Source organism: Globicephala melas, chromosome X (genome assembly GCF_963455315.2).
Source record: "Globicephala melas chromosome X, mGloMel1.2, whole genome shotgun sequence".
NCBI classification, from domain to species: Eukaryota; Metazoa; Chordata; class Mammalia; order Artiodactyla; family Delphinidae; genus Globicephala; species Globicephala melas.
The window spans coordinates 14,078,778-14,096,278 of NC_083335.1; the positions used below are offsets into that span (position 1 = coordinate 14,078,778).

A 17,501-nucleotide genomic window follows, 5' to 3' on the forward strand; every position below is an offset into this window, starting at 1 on the left:
AGCAGCCCTTTCTTCCCAAGGTTACTTTTAGTAGTTAATGCATTTTGAATGCTAATTCTCTCTCCGGGCTAACTTGGCCAGGGACACACAGTCAGTACGGTAAGGTCCCTTCCCCTGGACCACATTCCATTTCTAGCAATGGTACTCCCAGCACCAGCTAGCCAAGTCTCTTTAGCACAGCCGGATTCCTTCTCACTGAGAAGGGTCCACGAGGGCATGTTTAAGAAAGCTCTGAGGGGACTTTCCTGGTGGTCCAGTGGTTCAGACTCCACGCTTCCACCTCAGGGGGCATGGGTTCTATCCCTAATCTGGGAACTAAGATCCCATATGCTGCGTGGTCAGCCAAAAAAACAGAAGAAGAAGAAAAGAATGCTCCAAGGCTGAAGCAGTGTTCCAAGTGCTCCATATACTAACCTCCACGTGGACCTATTATATGACCTCATACACAAACCTCATAATACAGTCTATCTGCTCATGATCTAATGTCAAGAGAAAACTCAGGACGCAAAATAGCACAATCGGCGATGATTCTGATTTGTACGTATGTATATACGTTGTCTACCTGACCAAAGAAAGACGAGGTGCGTACAGTGGTGTTGGATGGGTGTTAGGGAATCGGCGTGGTTTTTTTCAACGTTTCTCAATTTAGTTCACCCCAATTTTGCAGCGACACAATAGGAAAAGTAATCTAATAGGAAAAGTAATCTATCTCATGCTTTCAAAAATGACGTATTTCCCTTTATTCTATTCATCCGACTTAAATCCTGGAGCCTTCGACACATTTTTTTCTGCTTCTTCCAAACTGTCTACAGTGAGCACTGTAATACTGGAAAAAAAAAAAAAAAAACCCAAACATGGCGAAACACCACCAAAGCAGTTTACATTTTTCGTTTAAAAATACCGTTTTTTCCTATAAAGTATTCCTTTCAAATTGCAGCAATTTGAAAAATATGGCAAGGTATGAAGAAAACAAAAATTCCCATAATCCCACCATTAAGAGAACAACAATGGTTTATTGAATTTCTTTCCTGCTTTTTCTATGAAGGTATGTATTGTCACATGGTTGAGGTCATCCTGTATTTATACCCTGTTCTCATGGAACACTGTATGGTTAGCAGTTCCGATGTGATTAAAAAGCCTTCAGAAACATCAGTTTTAACAACTGCATACTATGACACCATACGAACAGATCATAATGTAATCATTATGGGACATTTAGGATAATTTCCTATTTTTCATTATTGCAAGTAATACTGTGATGAACATTCTTGTACATAAATCTGTACGCAGATCTTTCTTTCCCTGAGATCAAAACCTAGAAGTACAGTTACTGAGTCAAAGGGTATGAATGAAGCTATTTGAAACCTCTGATAACACTGCCAAACTGACCTCCAGAGAAGGCATGCCCATGTAGCATTCCCCGCTCCAGTCTTCTCTATTGTGAAGAGCTTCAGATTCTTGAGGGAATGGGGGGAGGGGGAGGGGAGGGGAGGGAGAGAAAGAGAGAGAGAGAGACCACGTGCTTTGCGCGCAATAGAGATGGGCCAGGACAATGAACAAGAAAGGCCTGACTGGCTTGGGAATTCTCTCAGTCAGAGTCACTGCTAGATCAAATAAGCCCTTTTCTTTGCTGGGACAGACAGACGCATGGAAAAAGGGTGAGCAGAGATGATCAACAAGGCTCTCAACTCCCAGGCTCAAAGTACAATGAACCAAAAAATAGATAAAAGCAATTCGGCTGAAGCTCTTCTGTGTATTTATTTACTCGCCTCCAAACAGATCGGCTGCTTCTTGCTGACACAACGCCTTCTTTAAGAAGCCACAGCTAATAGCAGAGGCCCAAAGAGAGTGTGCTCAGAGCTCCCTGGAAGCTGCACAAGCATTTTCAATGAGACGGCCAATGCTAGAGCCACAACTGGCCACACCTGAGATAACAACTCAAAAGGCGGAAAACCTTCGTCAATACAGAAAAGTGTGTGTTTTATCTGAGCTCTTGATTTGATTCCAGTAAGCTGGCAGCGGCTCCTTCTCATCGCGTTTCACAGAGATTATCAAAGAATTAGCAAAATTACCCAGTGTTTTAGTCTCTTTTGCATGGAAAGAAAAAAAAAAAGAAGAAAAATAGAATTGTAAAGCACAGAGTAGCAGTGCTTTCCAACCAAATCAAACACCCATAGTATGATCTGGAAGGAACACTGCGTTTGCAGGAAGGTCAGAGGCCTCATGTCTTTTTCTGTACTTTCGTGGCTACGCATCCTGATTGCCGCACTGTAGCAGAGGTTTAAAAAAGCAACAAATTTTAAAAAGACATCTTAATGAATGAAATCTGAGGTAAGGATTAAAAAACAGCCGTATGTTGTATGTACGTCACACATTTCTATGACACATTTATCTTGAGGATGTCGAAGACTTAAACTAAAGACCCGGGAGGTCTGTACGAAGTCAGTATGGCCGTGCAAAGGACAATAAGAAAACCGTGCAGTTGAAAAATACTTGCAGTCAGGGGGTCAGGAAAATTCCAAAAACTTCAGCTTAGCCAAAAGCCATGAAGCTTAGTTGGCTATATTTGTCTTTCACGGGCATGGGAATTCAAATGCCTTCAACTTGCTGTGTCTCCGACACTGCTGAGCCTACTGGCCTAATGAGGTAATGGCCAGGATGAACCATGGAAAACTTTTAGTCACTGATTAAAACAGAAATTTGGCTCAATATGAAGAGTGGCCACCCTTTCCCCTAAGCTCTCCAGCCCCCTTGTTTTCTATCATTTCACAAAGGCAGGACATGAAGCACTCTTCAGATAGATGGGACAATTATTTCTTTTATGTGCGTTTTAAGCTAATTCAGAACATTTCTACTATTATTCGAGTTAACAAGCTTCAGGCTCATGGGAGGGTTTTCAAAGACCCAGTGAAAGTAGCAGAGGGTTAAGAAATGATAGGAGGAAAATAGAGGGGACCATGCAGACGCCTAATTAACATCTTGTAAGACCTTTCACTGAAGCAGCTGGTCTAGTCACATGTTGAGAAGATTCACAGAATTTGTAGAATTGAAAGGGTCTTTAGAGAGCATCCAGCTCAACCCCTTGATTTTATGGATGGGAAAACTGAGACCAGTTAATTGCCCCAGGTCACAGTGGGTTCACAGCAGAAACAGGCTGACAACCGGGAGGGCTCTGCCTCCTGGGCAAAGTTGCTACATTTGCTCCTACAATGGCAAATGAAAGTAGTATTCCCAATGGGCTAGCATCAGACAACGTCACTATTTTCTTAAAATTTCTTTTACACCATGCAAAAACACCTAGCAAATAATTTGATTCGGGGAGTTTGCAAGCAATAATCTATCTTTGTAGTTGTTAACATCATTTTTACTATGTAATTCTGAAATATATTTAACATGGCAGCTCTAATCTTAATCTATTTGGGTTGTTTGATTTCGCTCTGATTCTTTGAAAAACAACTAGTCTCTCACAAAATGCGACATTTGGGGGCGGGTTTTTATGTTGTGGTCCCCAAACACGGATTATGCCGCACTTCTATTATTTCTATTCCTTTTGCCAAGCAATTCTTTCAAAGTCCCCTGAACGGAGGATCTGATTAGCATATTCATGAGACAACCGACTCAGCTATGTTAATTAGCAGTTCTACTTCAAAAAAAAGAAAAATTCCCAAAACTGGCCAACAGGGGGAGCAGCTAGCTCTGTCATTAAAGTTTTCTGACTCTATGTCTCTAGCCCAGGATAGTCGATTTCTGATATTGAATATTCTAAGTCAAAGATTAGATGAAGAAGATTAACGTGTAAGAAAATAAAGAGGTGAGTCCTTAAACTCAGAGGCGCAGGTTTAAAATATGGGAAATCTGAGAACTGGGAGGGGGGGAGGTGCTGCCTAAGGAAGTTCTTCTGTACTTCAGCCAGGTCTGCAAACACACACACGTGCACAGAGTTTACAACTTCAAAACTGGTTTATACACTGTATAGTCTCTTTAGAGGTACAAACAATAGAAAATTACATGTGTAGAACAAAAAAGGACCTTAGAGATAAGTGGACTGACTCCAAAATGCCAACGCTAGCGCTCACACTGACCAGAGCTCATGGAGGCAGAATGATAATGGGATGCTTTCTGGTAAAAGAAGGCTAATTCCCTAAAAGCCTCGAAACCTTATTTTTATTTGAAAGTTTATTTAAAAAAAAAAAAAAAAAAAAAAAAACCTTGTTCCTGCCTTAGAAAGAAGTGGTATCTCATAAACATGACTGAAGTTTTGATGACAGATGAAGTTGCCTGAGCTCAGGATCACCACTTCAACGTCATACCGTAGGGCCTCCCTGGTGACGCAGTGGTTGAGAGTCCGCCTGCCAATGCAGGGGACACGGGTTCGTGCCCCGGTCCGGGAAGATCCCACGTGCCGCGGAGCGGCTGGGCCCGTGAGCCATGGCCGCCGAGCCTGCGCGTCCGGAGCCTGTGCTCCGCAACGGGAGAGGCCACAGTGGTGAGAGGCCCGCGTACCGCAAAAAAAAAAAAAAAAAAAAAAAAAGTTATACTGTAAGCTTGGAGATGGCAAAAGATGCTCCTCTGAAGTACTTTGACCTCCTATGTTCCCACGTGTCCTTTGCTATTTCCTCAGTACTTATCCCCAGCCTTCCTTATGCCACCTTGCTGCCCCATTTTGGTTCTCCAGTCGCCATCTTGTTACTCTGCCAAACTTCCTCCCTTCCGTTCACATCAGTAACCCAGGGTTTGACTTTTATAAAAACTTAGACAATTCTTTGACCAAAGCACTCTACTCTTGAATTTCTAAGAGTCACCATAGCCCCTACACAATTTCACTCAACATCGTCTTTAGGCCTTGTGGACTATTGGCAGGTCATAATTGCCAACCTTAGAAATGGACTTGAGGGTATGGGGAGGGGGAAGGGTAAGCTGTGACAAAGCGAGAGAGGCATGGACATATATACACTACCAAATGTAAAATAGATAGCTCGTGGGAAGCAGCCGCATAGCACAGGGAGATCAGCTCCGTGCTTTGTGACCGCCTGGAGGGGTGGGATAGGGAGGGTGGGAGGGAGGGAGACGCAAGAGGGAAGAGATATAGGAACATATGTATATGTATAACTGATTCGCTTTGTTGTAAAGCAGAAACTAACACACCATTGTGAAGCGATTATACTCGAATAAAGATGTAAAAAAAAATCAATCAATAAATGCAGCACCCACTTGAGGATTACTGTTTGTTGGATACCAATCAACTGAGATTTCACCATATAAAAGCAGTTAATTGTCTCAGAAAGCCTAGCTTGGAGGAAATATGCAAAGTATCCCAGCTCTGTTCTGATCTCCAGGCCAAACACATTGAGGCTACAACTCCTTCAAAAAAATTTAAATCTATGCTCCCTACCTTTATTGTCTGTGCCATAGTCTAATTTGAAGTCAGAAGAAACAAACTGGGGTTTCATCATCATTTTTCATGGGCAGTTTTGAAACTGATAAAGAAACAGCGTTAAACACATTTATTGGAGGTGAAGGCTGGTAGGGAAGGGCAAGAGAAACTTTTTCTGTCCTTTTTTTTCCTCCCTCTCTCGGTACGCGGGCCTCTCACTGTTGTGGCCTCTCCCGTTGCAGAGCACAGGCTCCGGACGCGCAGGCTCGGCGGCCATGGCTCACGGGCCCAGCCACTCCGCGGCATGTGGGATCTTCCCGGACCGGGGCACGAACCCGTGTCCCCTGCATCGGCAGGCGTACTCTCAACCACTGCGCCACCAGGGAAGCCCCCCCCCCGTTTTTTAACTTTATTTTTTGGCTGCACTGGGTCTTCTTTGCTGCACGCGGGCTTTCTCTAGTTGTGGCGATTGGGGGCTACTCTTGGTTGTGGTGTGCGGACTTCTCATTGCAGTGGCTTCTCTTGCAGCGGAGCACGGGCTCTAGGCGCACGGGCTTCAGTAGCTGTGGCGCACGGGCTCAGCTGCTCCGCAGCATGTGCGATCTTCCCGGACCAGGGCTCGAACCCGTGTCCCCTGCATTGGCAGGCAGGTTCTTAAGCACTGCAACAACAGGGAAGCCCCTTTCTGTCCTTTTTTAAAAAAACATGTTAATACTTACTGATAAAATTTCTCTGTGTGGCTTTTTAAAAAGTACACACTGGAATCACATGAGTAATGCTATAAAACCATGGGGAGTGAGAAGGGGAAAGAATAGTGAAACTACCAGGCCCAGTGGGAAGAGAAATCACTAAATGTCTGTGCACTCCACACCTGGAGGAGACACGTCTAAGAAGAAATGGGGTGATTTGGAGGCAGTGACCTTGGAGGTTGGAAACTGCCTCATCTCCACTGTATCTTGCTACTGACACGCTAGCCATTTCTCAAGAGCAGGAATTTTCCCTTCTAAGTCCCATTATTAAACCCCCAAGTGGTAATTTTTAAATATCAGCATCTCAAGTTTTCAAAGATGACTGTCTGATTATCTCTCTAAGTTTTCTCCTCAAAGGAAAAAGAATTGCTTCAGTTACTGTCTTGAATGAGAAACGCCATAGTCAAGAGAATACCATTCTTTTCAATAATCATACTGATAACTTAGTGACCAAGAGACAGAGGTGGTCTAAGATGTCTTTTGCCAGTAACACTCATCTTCACGTGGTGTTAACATACTTAACAGCCTGTGCATTGGGGATTATAGAATAATAAACAGGATATATGGATACATAAATTATTTCCATCCATCCAGGGAAAGGAGATAAAGACTAAACACCACTCCACATACAAAGCATTGGGGGAAATGGGCACAATAAATGGTACACTACCTGGAAAATTTTAGTTCAACTGCATTACAAATTAAATATGCTTTTGTCGGGGCTTCCCTGGTGGCACAGTGATTAAGAATCCACCTGCCAATGCAGGGGACACGGGTTCGATCCCTGGTCTGGGAAGATCCCACATGCCGCGGAGCAACTAAGCCCGCATGCCACAACTACTGAGCCTGCACTCTAGAGCCCGCGAGCCACAACTACTGAGCCCACGTGCCACAACTACTGAAGCCCGTGCGCCTAGAGCCTGTGTTCCACAACAAGAGAAGCCACTGCAAGAAGCCCGTGCACCGCAACAAAGAGTAGGTAGCCTCCTCTCGCCGCAAGCAGAGAAAAGCCCGCGCACAGCAACGAAGACCCAACGCAGCCAAAAATAAAATAATAAAAATAAATAAATTTATAAAAAACATATATATATATATATGCTTTTGTCGTCCAGCCTGGGAACCGACTAACACTTATTAAATCAGTTATCAGTTTCAAATAACGAATCTCAAAGGCAACATTTGAAATACAACCTGTTCTTTAGCTGGGAGCTGCCTTATCAGCTAGATCAAATCTAATTTAATCCCACTTCTCACCATGGTAATGAGCCCTTTGCAGAAATGCTCAAAGACATTTCACGTCTCAAAAATTTGCCTTGTACTTCTTCACCACAGAATGTCAGGAAAAGCATGCTTCAAAGGTACTATGTAATTAGAATGGCCTTTACAACAGGTACAAAGGAAATCATCCCTATTAAAATTAAATCTACTTCATAACGACCTGCAAACTGAGTGAACGGCACCAGAGAAAGGAATCCTGAGGTGTTTGGACCCCATACTTTCATTTTGAAAGTCTGTCGTCTATTACATTGCTTCAGATACGATTGAAGTACCTCTCTTCTGGCTCAGATTGTCTATTTCTTCACTCTGAAAACAAAGTGTGCATGTGAAAATCTGTGTTTGGCACAGGGGACTGAAATAGGTTTTCTTGTGGCTCTAACGTGGATTGACCAAAGCTTCAGCTAAAATGAGGCCAGGAATGGTGCTGAACTTAATGAAGACTGGAGCCCAGCAGCTACCTCTGGGTCACTGCCGCATGGTCACTGCTGCATGAGCATTAATCCTGTGTTCTACAGGTCTTCTAGGAATTCTAGTTGGCTTTGAGGGATCCATTTTGAAATTTAATTTGAAGTCCAGCATCTGCAGAATCTCTGTGGTTATTCTGACTAAGTTTTCAGATGCCTGCTTTTTATTAGGAAGATTTTTCTTTAGTGACTTGTGTCAACAACACTATTGTGTGTTCACCCAAGAAAATAAATGAAAGCATTTAAATTAAACTACTTTAATCTCTTTTTTGGCTCCTTGTGACCATATTTCCATAATGGCTACCATACCGTACAGATTCTAGTGTATCTGGAAGGATTCTACAATAAAGCTGTAAGGCTAACTTGCCCCTGGGGTCCAGCCAGGAGAGCCTCTTGGGAGAAAACTTGAACACTGAGAGAAGAAAGGCACTTGGGAAAAGCAACTGTACGAACTTCACTGGCAGCTCGTAGATCTGACTTGACTAAAAGGTATAAGATGAATTCAAGGGAGTTCCCTGGCGGTCCAGTGGTTAGGACTCAGCGCTTTCACTGCTGTGGCCCAGGTTCAATCTCTGGTCAGGGAACTAAGATCCTGCTAGCCGCATGGCAAAAAGAAAGAAAAAGAATTCAAGAACAAAGCAAATATCTACACTTACGTAGACCAAAGTTCCAATACATACCATCAAACTTCTTGTAACGGGACGCAAAGACAGCTTGCAAATGATTGCACTGCTCACTGACCACACTTTTGAAATCATCCTTACTTTGCAGGCTGTACTTCTCCTCCATCTCTTGGGAGCAGCAGGTATAACCCTGGGGACAAATCTTCAAATGATCACCTGGAAGATAAAAGGTAGGACAATCAATCTCCGTCATCATTCATCAAGTCCAAAACGGAAGAGTTTGATTTAGGTGCACACGCTTGGCTTCATTTCTCTCCGTGATGTTCCTGCAAAGGCCCAGGCATTATGCATTATCTAAAAAGTTTCATTATACTGAAAATATTGATTTCCTTCTCGGAAAAACAAGATAACGAAGCCATCTCCAAAAGGCAAAAGAACTTTCCAATCAGGAAGATTGTTATCATACAGGAAAAATCGGTGTGGCCAGTAAAGAGAGTATCATTCAATATGAACGGAAGGCTCGCATAAATTCTTCGAGATTTTATGCTACATACTGTGCAAGTCATGCAAATGAGACAGTTTTTCTAGCTTTGAGAGTTTACACTGCAAGAGAGGGTACCGTTAATGAAGAATGATTTGTAAAATATGTGACAACAACCAAAAGCTGAGCAAATATATAAGCAATTGATGTGGCGAACAAAGCAAGGGATAAGTGCATTTCAAGGAGCTGTCAGCCAAGAGGAAAGAATGGAGTCCACGCTGGGATTTGACTCTATGGTAAGTCACAAAGGGGGACGTTAAATGATTCTTGGTTTTAAGATTTTCTTGTCCAGCATCTTCTGTACAGATGTTAGACACTATAATATTGACCTTTATGATCGTGTGCGGTGTAGCCACTTGTCCAAATACAGATGAATGGCTTCCAGTAAATGTCGCCTTTAGGTAGCCCTAAGGGCCAAGAAAATGTCAAAGACATGCAGACCATCTGCCTCCCCTACACCAACGGCATTCTGTTTGTGGTTTGGACCTGAGAGTTTGGAGAGCTTCTGCCCTGTTCCTCCTCTGTCAAAGACCAAAAATTGTGCTTTGAACAGACCACGCCTCTCCCTCATAATGACCAAGAGATACGGCGCCACTCAAAACTAACCCCACCAGGTACTATAACGTTAGTCACACCAATACAATACCAATTCACCTTCACTGTTCCTTCTATCATTGCAGTTCATGTTCCATGACAGACAAAAGGGGTCTGAAAAGACCTAAGGTCTCAGGAACTCAGGAAGGCGTATACTGAAGACATATGAACCTATCAATGGTAAGCGTGTATAATAAATCAAGGGAGGAGGAATGAAGAGCAAAATCTTTTTAACAACACTAATCATGGACATGGACTGGGCCAGGAGCAGACGGCCATCGCTGCTTCTTGGCTGTGGGCGCTTAGAGGAAATAAGCCTTCACTTCGGACAGATACCAAAGTAGTTTTGCGGAGGGGGTGGATTTCAAATAACATGGTGTTGGCAATTTATTTGACGAACACTAGTACCGTCAACTGCACAGATGCAAATAATTACATAATCAGATATATTCCTGATCGTTCTTCCTTCCTGGCAATTCAAAAGTAGGGAGAGTGTTATTGCCAGACAAAAATGGATACGTAGCATTAAAGGACTTTTAAAGAAGGGGAGAAGGGAAACATTCTTCAAATAACTTCCTCATCCAGAAACTGCTCAATGCTTCATTTGGCATTTTTGAAACCCTTGGTCAACCGATAATTCTAACAAAGGCGGTGGGGCTGGGGGGAGGCACAGGGAAGAATGTGAAGGAGTTTAGAGCTGTGAGGTTGCCGAACATCTTAGATCTCATTAGTGGAAGAAGCTTAGTTTTCTGGAAACACCTTGTTACAACCAAAACCAGAACTGCCTCTTGACTGGATTAACACGTTCACAACAGGCCTTTGGTACTGGGACACCTAATGAACAAAGAGATATCCAGGTGTCTCCTGGTTTCAGGGTTGAGGATCTCCCCAAACACAATCTTAATACATAAAGTAATACAAAGGACCCCCAACTAGTACAGTACTTGACGTAGCTGTATTAAAGAGTCCATATCACTCTCACACACCATGAAGAAAATTAACTGAAATGCTCACAATGAGAACTTAGGACATACAGAACTAGGTACATGAATTATAATAAGAGAGCAGCTACTTTTTTAAGATTTTCACAGGCTAAAATTAATCACAGGCTGGTTTTCAAGCCCCTGCAAAGATTCGATTGTGGTAATGCACTGAATTTCCAAGGCAAAACAGTTCAGAGTCTGGAAGCGAATCTATATTCACCTAATCTTAACATGGCTCACACATACAATAAACGAAAGGGTCATTCGTTGGATCTTATCAAAATAGGCATCTATGACCAAGGAAAAAAGCACCCTTCTTTGCACCTCCAATGCACATACGCACAGACACACACACAGAACCTAAAGCCAGAAAATTCGAAGAGACAAAAGGAAAGAATACTTTTCTACATATAAGAAGGTGCTAGATGTTGAGAGTTTAAAATTTGGGCACTGAACAAACACCCTTCAAAAATGGGTCACAGCAATTAAAGTTTTACTGGTGACCGACTGAACTAGCCAGCAGCTAAACAAAAGGCCCGTGCACTCCACCCACCACCTACCCACCAGGGGCCCTCAGCAGGACCTTCGGGAGACCTGCTGATATCTGAACACTGAAGCACATTTATTTGTTTTGGCAAAAACTAAGGAAAAAGAGTCCACTTCCATGTTACAGATAAGATCTTTACAGGAAGACTCTGTCTAATGGTAAAGGCTTGCCTTGTGGAAAGGGTGACAACGGGGTAGATACCTGGGTAATGTTTCTGCTGGCAAAGTCATCTTCCCCTGAGTGCAAACAAGCCACACCAACGGGCCACTTTTGCCCATTTGAGCCTTGCATACACCACGTATTCTGTCTGTTTCTAAAAAGCATTCCTTGAAAATGTAATCTGGCATTCTTGCCAAAGGCCCTGTCCAAGACACACTTATGAATTAAATCCCAAGCCACACATGGGCCAGTGGGGATTCAGTGCCATAACCAGTTTCCGCTGATGAGAAGTTACTAGGAAGGAAAAGGGGACAAGTGCATCTGAAAATGAAACTACAGCTCTGCACTGTACTAAGAATTGGAGCAACTCATTTGATTTTTAAAACCTGAATATTTCTACTGTAACACCAAAAATGATTTCTATGATTAAAAGCCAGGGCGTACGTATCAATGGAAAGACATTCCATTTTGCCTATTGGAGACTGCTTCTAAAATGCTGTGTCTGAATGAGACATGCTTTTTTTCTCTGCAGATCACCTCTCAACCTGGTGATCCTGTATACTTCTTATTTAAGAAGTATGTCACAATTTGTTCTTTAGGCTGAAAGCGTTGAGCACAGGGACGACAGGATCCAATGTGGGACAGGAAGATGACAGCCACTGCAGGGGAAGCGGTGAGCTCATGCATTTAAAAAAGGGGGGCGGGGTGGCCCTAGAGGATTCTGATACATACCCTTCCTGAAGAATTCTAGTTTGAAAGGCTGAAGCATTAGAGCCACAGAAGAACCGGGAATCGAAGTTCATCCAATGGTTTGAGTCAACAGTGGGTTGATCTACAACCATCATTTGCCTCCTCTATTTCGCTAACTCAACCTCCTGCTTCCGGGACCTTCTGTGTTCTTCTCCATGGCCCTCTTCTGTCTGCTTTCCACTCTCTTTTCACTCTGCTCATCCTGTTCTCTCTCACCACACTCCACCTCTTCTAACTGCACATAATGTGAAACCGAAGGACTTTTTTGTTTGTTATACTTGTTGAGAGTTCCCTGTTCTTAATTTTAAAAGCAGGTGAATTGAAGGCTTTATGGATTTCTAAGAAAGCACCTAAATTAAGTTGCTTTTTGTACATGGCCCTCGATTAGGGTTTTTCTTTGTGGGTCAGTGGCCCTCAAAAGAAAAAAGGTCCCTTAGCCTTGTCCTCGGAGGCTTGGATGAGAGTCAATGAAGCGTGCTTTTAAAGCTTAACTCTGTGGCATTAAAAACAAAAAAATCACTCGAAAGAGCCAAACTTTTTTCAGTCACACCAGCTCTGTGTAATTTCCCTTTAGTCTTAATATCAATGCCTTCGTTTTTCAAAGCTGAACAAAGACAATCACAATAAATTACTACTCAATCCTGCTGAGTGTGTGGATTGGTTCCTTTTTTTTTTTTTTTTTGAAGCACTTCAACTCAATAGTTAAAGAAGCAGGCATTGACTATGAGGAATCTAGTCCATCCTTTAACAGGGCTCTGCGGCGGGCAATCTGTAGACCTGAGCTTTCTCATTTTATTTCATTTCTTCCTCTCACCAAAGGCTGGCTGTGATGTACAGATGGGGTGCAGATAATGTCCATTTATTTCCAGTTACTCATAACCCACCTGCCCATAGAAAATGTTATAAATGGTGGTTACATTCTCAGGCCAGCCTATTTACTATCAACGTAACTACTTCTAACTGTAACTTCATTTTTTTTTCAGCTTAGTTTCATATTTTATTGAAGATGCATTTAAAATAACATCCAGATTCATGTCTTTTTTACATAACAGGACATTTTCTGTCATTGTCATGTAAAAGACGAGTAAAGGGACATTATTAACGTATTTTATAATAAGATGCTCCCTGATACACCACTATACCCAATTTATACGTTTATTAAAGCATACATGTACTTTGTTTTTTTATACAGCAGGTTCTTATTAATTATCCATTTTATACATATTAGTGTATATATGTCAATCCCAATCTCCCAATTTATCTGTAACTTCATTTTGAAGTCCAAGTAGAAGCCAAGAAAATGTCTCTCAGATTCTCACACATTTTGGGGGAGATGATGATAGAGGAATACTTGTAGTTACCACTAGGGTGTCAGCTTTCTATACCTGTAGGAGATAAAGTAAATGTCTTCAGGATTACTCCTCCAGAGTCCTAAATGGAGGAAACAGCAGCCAGAAAGTTTTATGGGACAATGCAGAAAACCCAGGCATGCCAGCACCAGCACGATTTGGACAGCAAGCATTCTCCGTAGCCCAACTCATTTTACCAAAAATGCAACCAAATGCCTTTGGTAAAGAAGAGACACACAAACTGCACCCTAAGGGTGGGGGCTGCAGTGAGGGACATTTGAGAATAACAGACTGGAAAGCGCTTAGGAAAACTGCCAATGTAAGAGATTCGATTTTGCGATGGCCTTTCATGCAGAAAGGGATTTGGAGAAAACTTAGCTCCTTTTTTGTGTGTGTTTTTTAAAATTTTATTTTCTTGAAGTAGAGTTGATTTACAATGTTGTGTTTAGTTTCTGCTGTACAGCAGTGACTCAGTTTATATATATATATATACACACACACACACACACACATATATATTTTTTCATATTCTTTTCCATTATGGTTTATCACAGGATATTGAATATATAGTTCCCTGTGCTATAGAGTAGGACCTTGTTGTTTATCCATTCTATATATATAATAGTTTGCATCTGCTAATCCCAAACTCCCAATCCTTCCTTCCCCCTTGGCAATCACAAGTTTGTTCTCCACATCTGTGAGTCTGTTTTTGTTTCACAAATAGGTTCATTTGTGTCATCTTTTAGATTCTACATATAAGTGATATCATATGGTATTTATCCTTCTCTTTCTTACTTTACTTCGCTTAGTATGATAATCTCTAGGCCCATCCACGTTTGCTGCAAATGGCATTATTTAATTATTTTTAATGGCTGAGTAACAGTCCATTATCTATATCCACCACATCTTCTTAAGCCAGTCGTCTGTTGATGGACACTTGAATTTCTTCCATGTCTTGTCTATTGTAAATAGTGCTGCAATGAACACTGCGGTGCAGGTATCTTTTTGAATTAGAGTTTTCGTCTTTTTCTGGATATATGCCCAGGTGTGGGATTGCTGGATCACATGGAAACTCTATTTTTACTTCTTTGAGGCACCTCCATACTGTTTGCCATAGTGGCTGCACCAATTTACATTCGCACCAATAGTGCAGGAGAGTTTCCTTTTCTCCACACCATCTCCAGCATTTATTATTTGTAGACTTTTTAATGATGGCCATTCTGACTGGTATGAGGTGGTACCTCATTGTAGTTTTCATTTGCATTTCTCTAATAATTAGATATGATGAGCAGCTTTTCATGTGCCTGCTGGCCATCTGTATGTCTTCTTTGGAGAAATGTCTATTTAGGTCTTCTGCCTATTTTTAACTGGGTTGTTTGGTTTTTTGTTATTAAATTGTAGGACCTGTTTTTATATTTTGGAAATTAAGCCTTTGTTGGTTGCATCATTTGCAAATATTATCTCCCAGTCTTTTCATTCTGTTTATGGTTTCCTTTGCTGTGCAAAAGCTTTTAAGTGTCATTAGGCCCCATTTGTTTATTTTTGCTTTTATTTCTGTTGCCGTGGGAGACTGACCTAAGAAAACATTGGTACAATTTATGTCAGACAATGTTTTGCTGTTCTCTTCTAGGAGTTTTATGGTGTCTCATCATTTTGAGTTTATTTTTGTGTATGGTGTGAGGCTGTGTTCTAGCTTTGATTTGCATGTGGTTGTCCAACTTTCCCAACACCACTTGCTGAAGAGAATGTATTTTCCCCATTGTGTATTCTTGCTTCCTTTGTCGAAGATTAATTGTCCATAGGTGTGTGGGTTTATTTCTGGGCTCTCTATTCTGTTCCATTGATCTGCATGTCTGTTTTTGTGCCAACACCATGCTGTTTTGATTACCGTAGCTTTGTAGTATTGTTTAAAGTCTGGTAGGGTTATGCCTCCAGCTTTGTTCTTTTTCCTCAGGATTGCTTTGGCAATTCTGGGTCTTTTATGGTTCCATATAAATTTTAGGATTATTTGTTCTAGTTCTATGGAAAATGTCATGGGTAGTTTGATAGGGATCACATTAAATCTGTAGATTGCTTTGGATATATGGCCATTTTAACAATATAATTCTTCCAATCCAAGAGCATGGGACATCTTTCTATTTCTTTGAATCATCTTCGATGCGTTTATTAATGTTTTGTAGTTCTGAGCATATAATTCTTTTACCTCCTTGGTGAAGTTTATGGATACTTAGCTCTTGACAAGGGGTTTTAAAGAAGTGAATTTAAAAAGCTTCCAAATACTTGATACTATCTGTGTCTTTTATTCTGTAGGCCTAATGGTAGTCTGGGGAGAAGAGACTGATCTGGGGAGCAAGAAATATGGGTTTGAGTCCCAGCTCTACATGATTCACTGTAGGCTCTTAAAGAAGCCCTTTGTAAAGAAGGAAGCATTATGAATACAGTGCAATTACAAAACCAAGACAAAAATGAAGAGCATCTATTATACTGATAAGCTACTGAATGAAGTTCTCCAGAAAGAGACTTTTCTGATGACTTGTACTAGGAGAGGCAGAGGGGCCAGGAGAGCAGCACCTTCTTTCTTCCAGCTACTTGAGGGAAATTTCTTATTGGAGGCAGAATTTAGGAGAATAAAGATAGCCAGAAAAGACAGCATTATCAATTAGGAGTTCAGTGGCATGCATAAGTGATGGGGAACTGATGACAAGTAAGTACAGACATTTATTTAAAGGGCCTTCAAAAGAAAAGCCTTGGGAGCCTAAGGAGACATGATGACGAGACATAATGTGGTACCCTGGCTGGGATCCTGGAACAGAAAAAGACATTAGGGGAAAATGAAGGAAATCACACAAAAACTTACATGCAAATGTTCACAGCAGCATTATTCAAAATAGCCAAATGTCCAACAATGTATGGATAAACAAAATGAGGTGTATCTGAATAATGAAATGTTATTCAGCCATAAGAAGGAATGAACTTCTGAAACGTGTTCCAACATGGTGAAATCTGGAAAATACTATGTTAAGTAAGGAGCCACTCACAAAAGTCCACATATTGTATAATACCATTTACATGAAATGTCCAGCCTTGGTCAATCTATAGAGACAGAAGGTGGATTAGTGGTTGCCTGGGGCTGAGAGGGGAGGGTGGTGGGCAGGGGGATGGGAAGTAAGGGAGGGGTTACAGCTAAAAGATATGAGCTTTCTTTCTGGGATAATGAAACTGTTCTAAAATTGATTTTGGTGATAAATGCACAATTCTGTGAGTATATTAAAAGCCACTGTATACTTTAAATGGGTGAATTGTTTGGGATATGAATCATACGTCAATGAAACTGTTAGTAAAAAAAAAGCTAAGGAAATCGGAATAAGATATAGACTTTAGTTAACAATAATGCATCAATATTGGTTTATCAATTGTGACAATGTACCACAGAAATGTAAGGTGTTAATAATAGGGGAAACTGGGTTTGGGGTATAGGAAAGCTCTGGGCTATCCTCGCAAATTCTGTAAATCTAACCCTTCTAAGATAAATTTTATTTTTTCTTTTTTTAAAAAGCAAGCTTTGGATTTCCCTGGTGGCGCAGTGGTTAAGAATCCGCCTGCCAATGCAGGGGACATGGGTTCAAGCCCTGGCCCGGGAAGATCCCACATGCCCCGGAGCAACTAAGTCCGTGTGCCACAACTACTGAGCCTGCGCTCTAGAGCCCACGAGCCACAACTTCTGAGCCCGCGAGCCACAACTACTGAAGCCCGAGTGCCTAGAGCCCGTACTCTGCAACGAGAAGCCACCACAATGAGAAGCCCCTGCTGGCCGCAACTAGAGAAAGCCCACGCAGCAACGAAGAACCAACGCAGCCAAAAACAAATAAAAAAAATTAAAAAAAAAGCAAGCTTCAGTTTTCAAAGTAAAAAGGATCAATACGTGGGGGGGGGGGCTTTCATCAGTATTACATCAAACACTTGATGTAATTCTAATATTGGGGAGCAACATCAAACTATTACTTGCTGCAGTAATTTTCCTAATCCCTCGATTGCTACTTTACTCTTTTCCTAATTTTTATTTGTTCTGAAGGTAAAACAATTCCTTGCC

The 17,501-nt window shown here is 41.7% G+C and overlaps 1 protein-coding gene across 1 annotated transcript in view; it reads right to left on the reverse strand.

Annotated features, from left to right (window-relative positions):
* GPC4 (glypican 4) overlaps positions 1 to 17,501 on the reverse strand; it is a 108,978-nt gene that overhangs the window by 28,354 nt on the left and 63,123 nt on the right. The window contains exon 2 of the mRNA XM_030849086.2: positions 8,546 to 8,704. Coding sequence (XP_030704946.1) covers positions 8,546 to 8,704 — 159 coding nt within the window. The remainder of the gene's footprint in view (positions 1 to 8,545; positions 8,705 to 17,501) is intronic.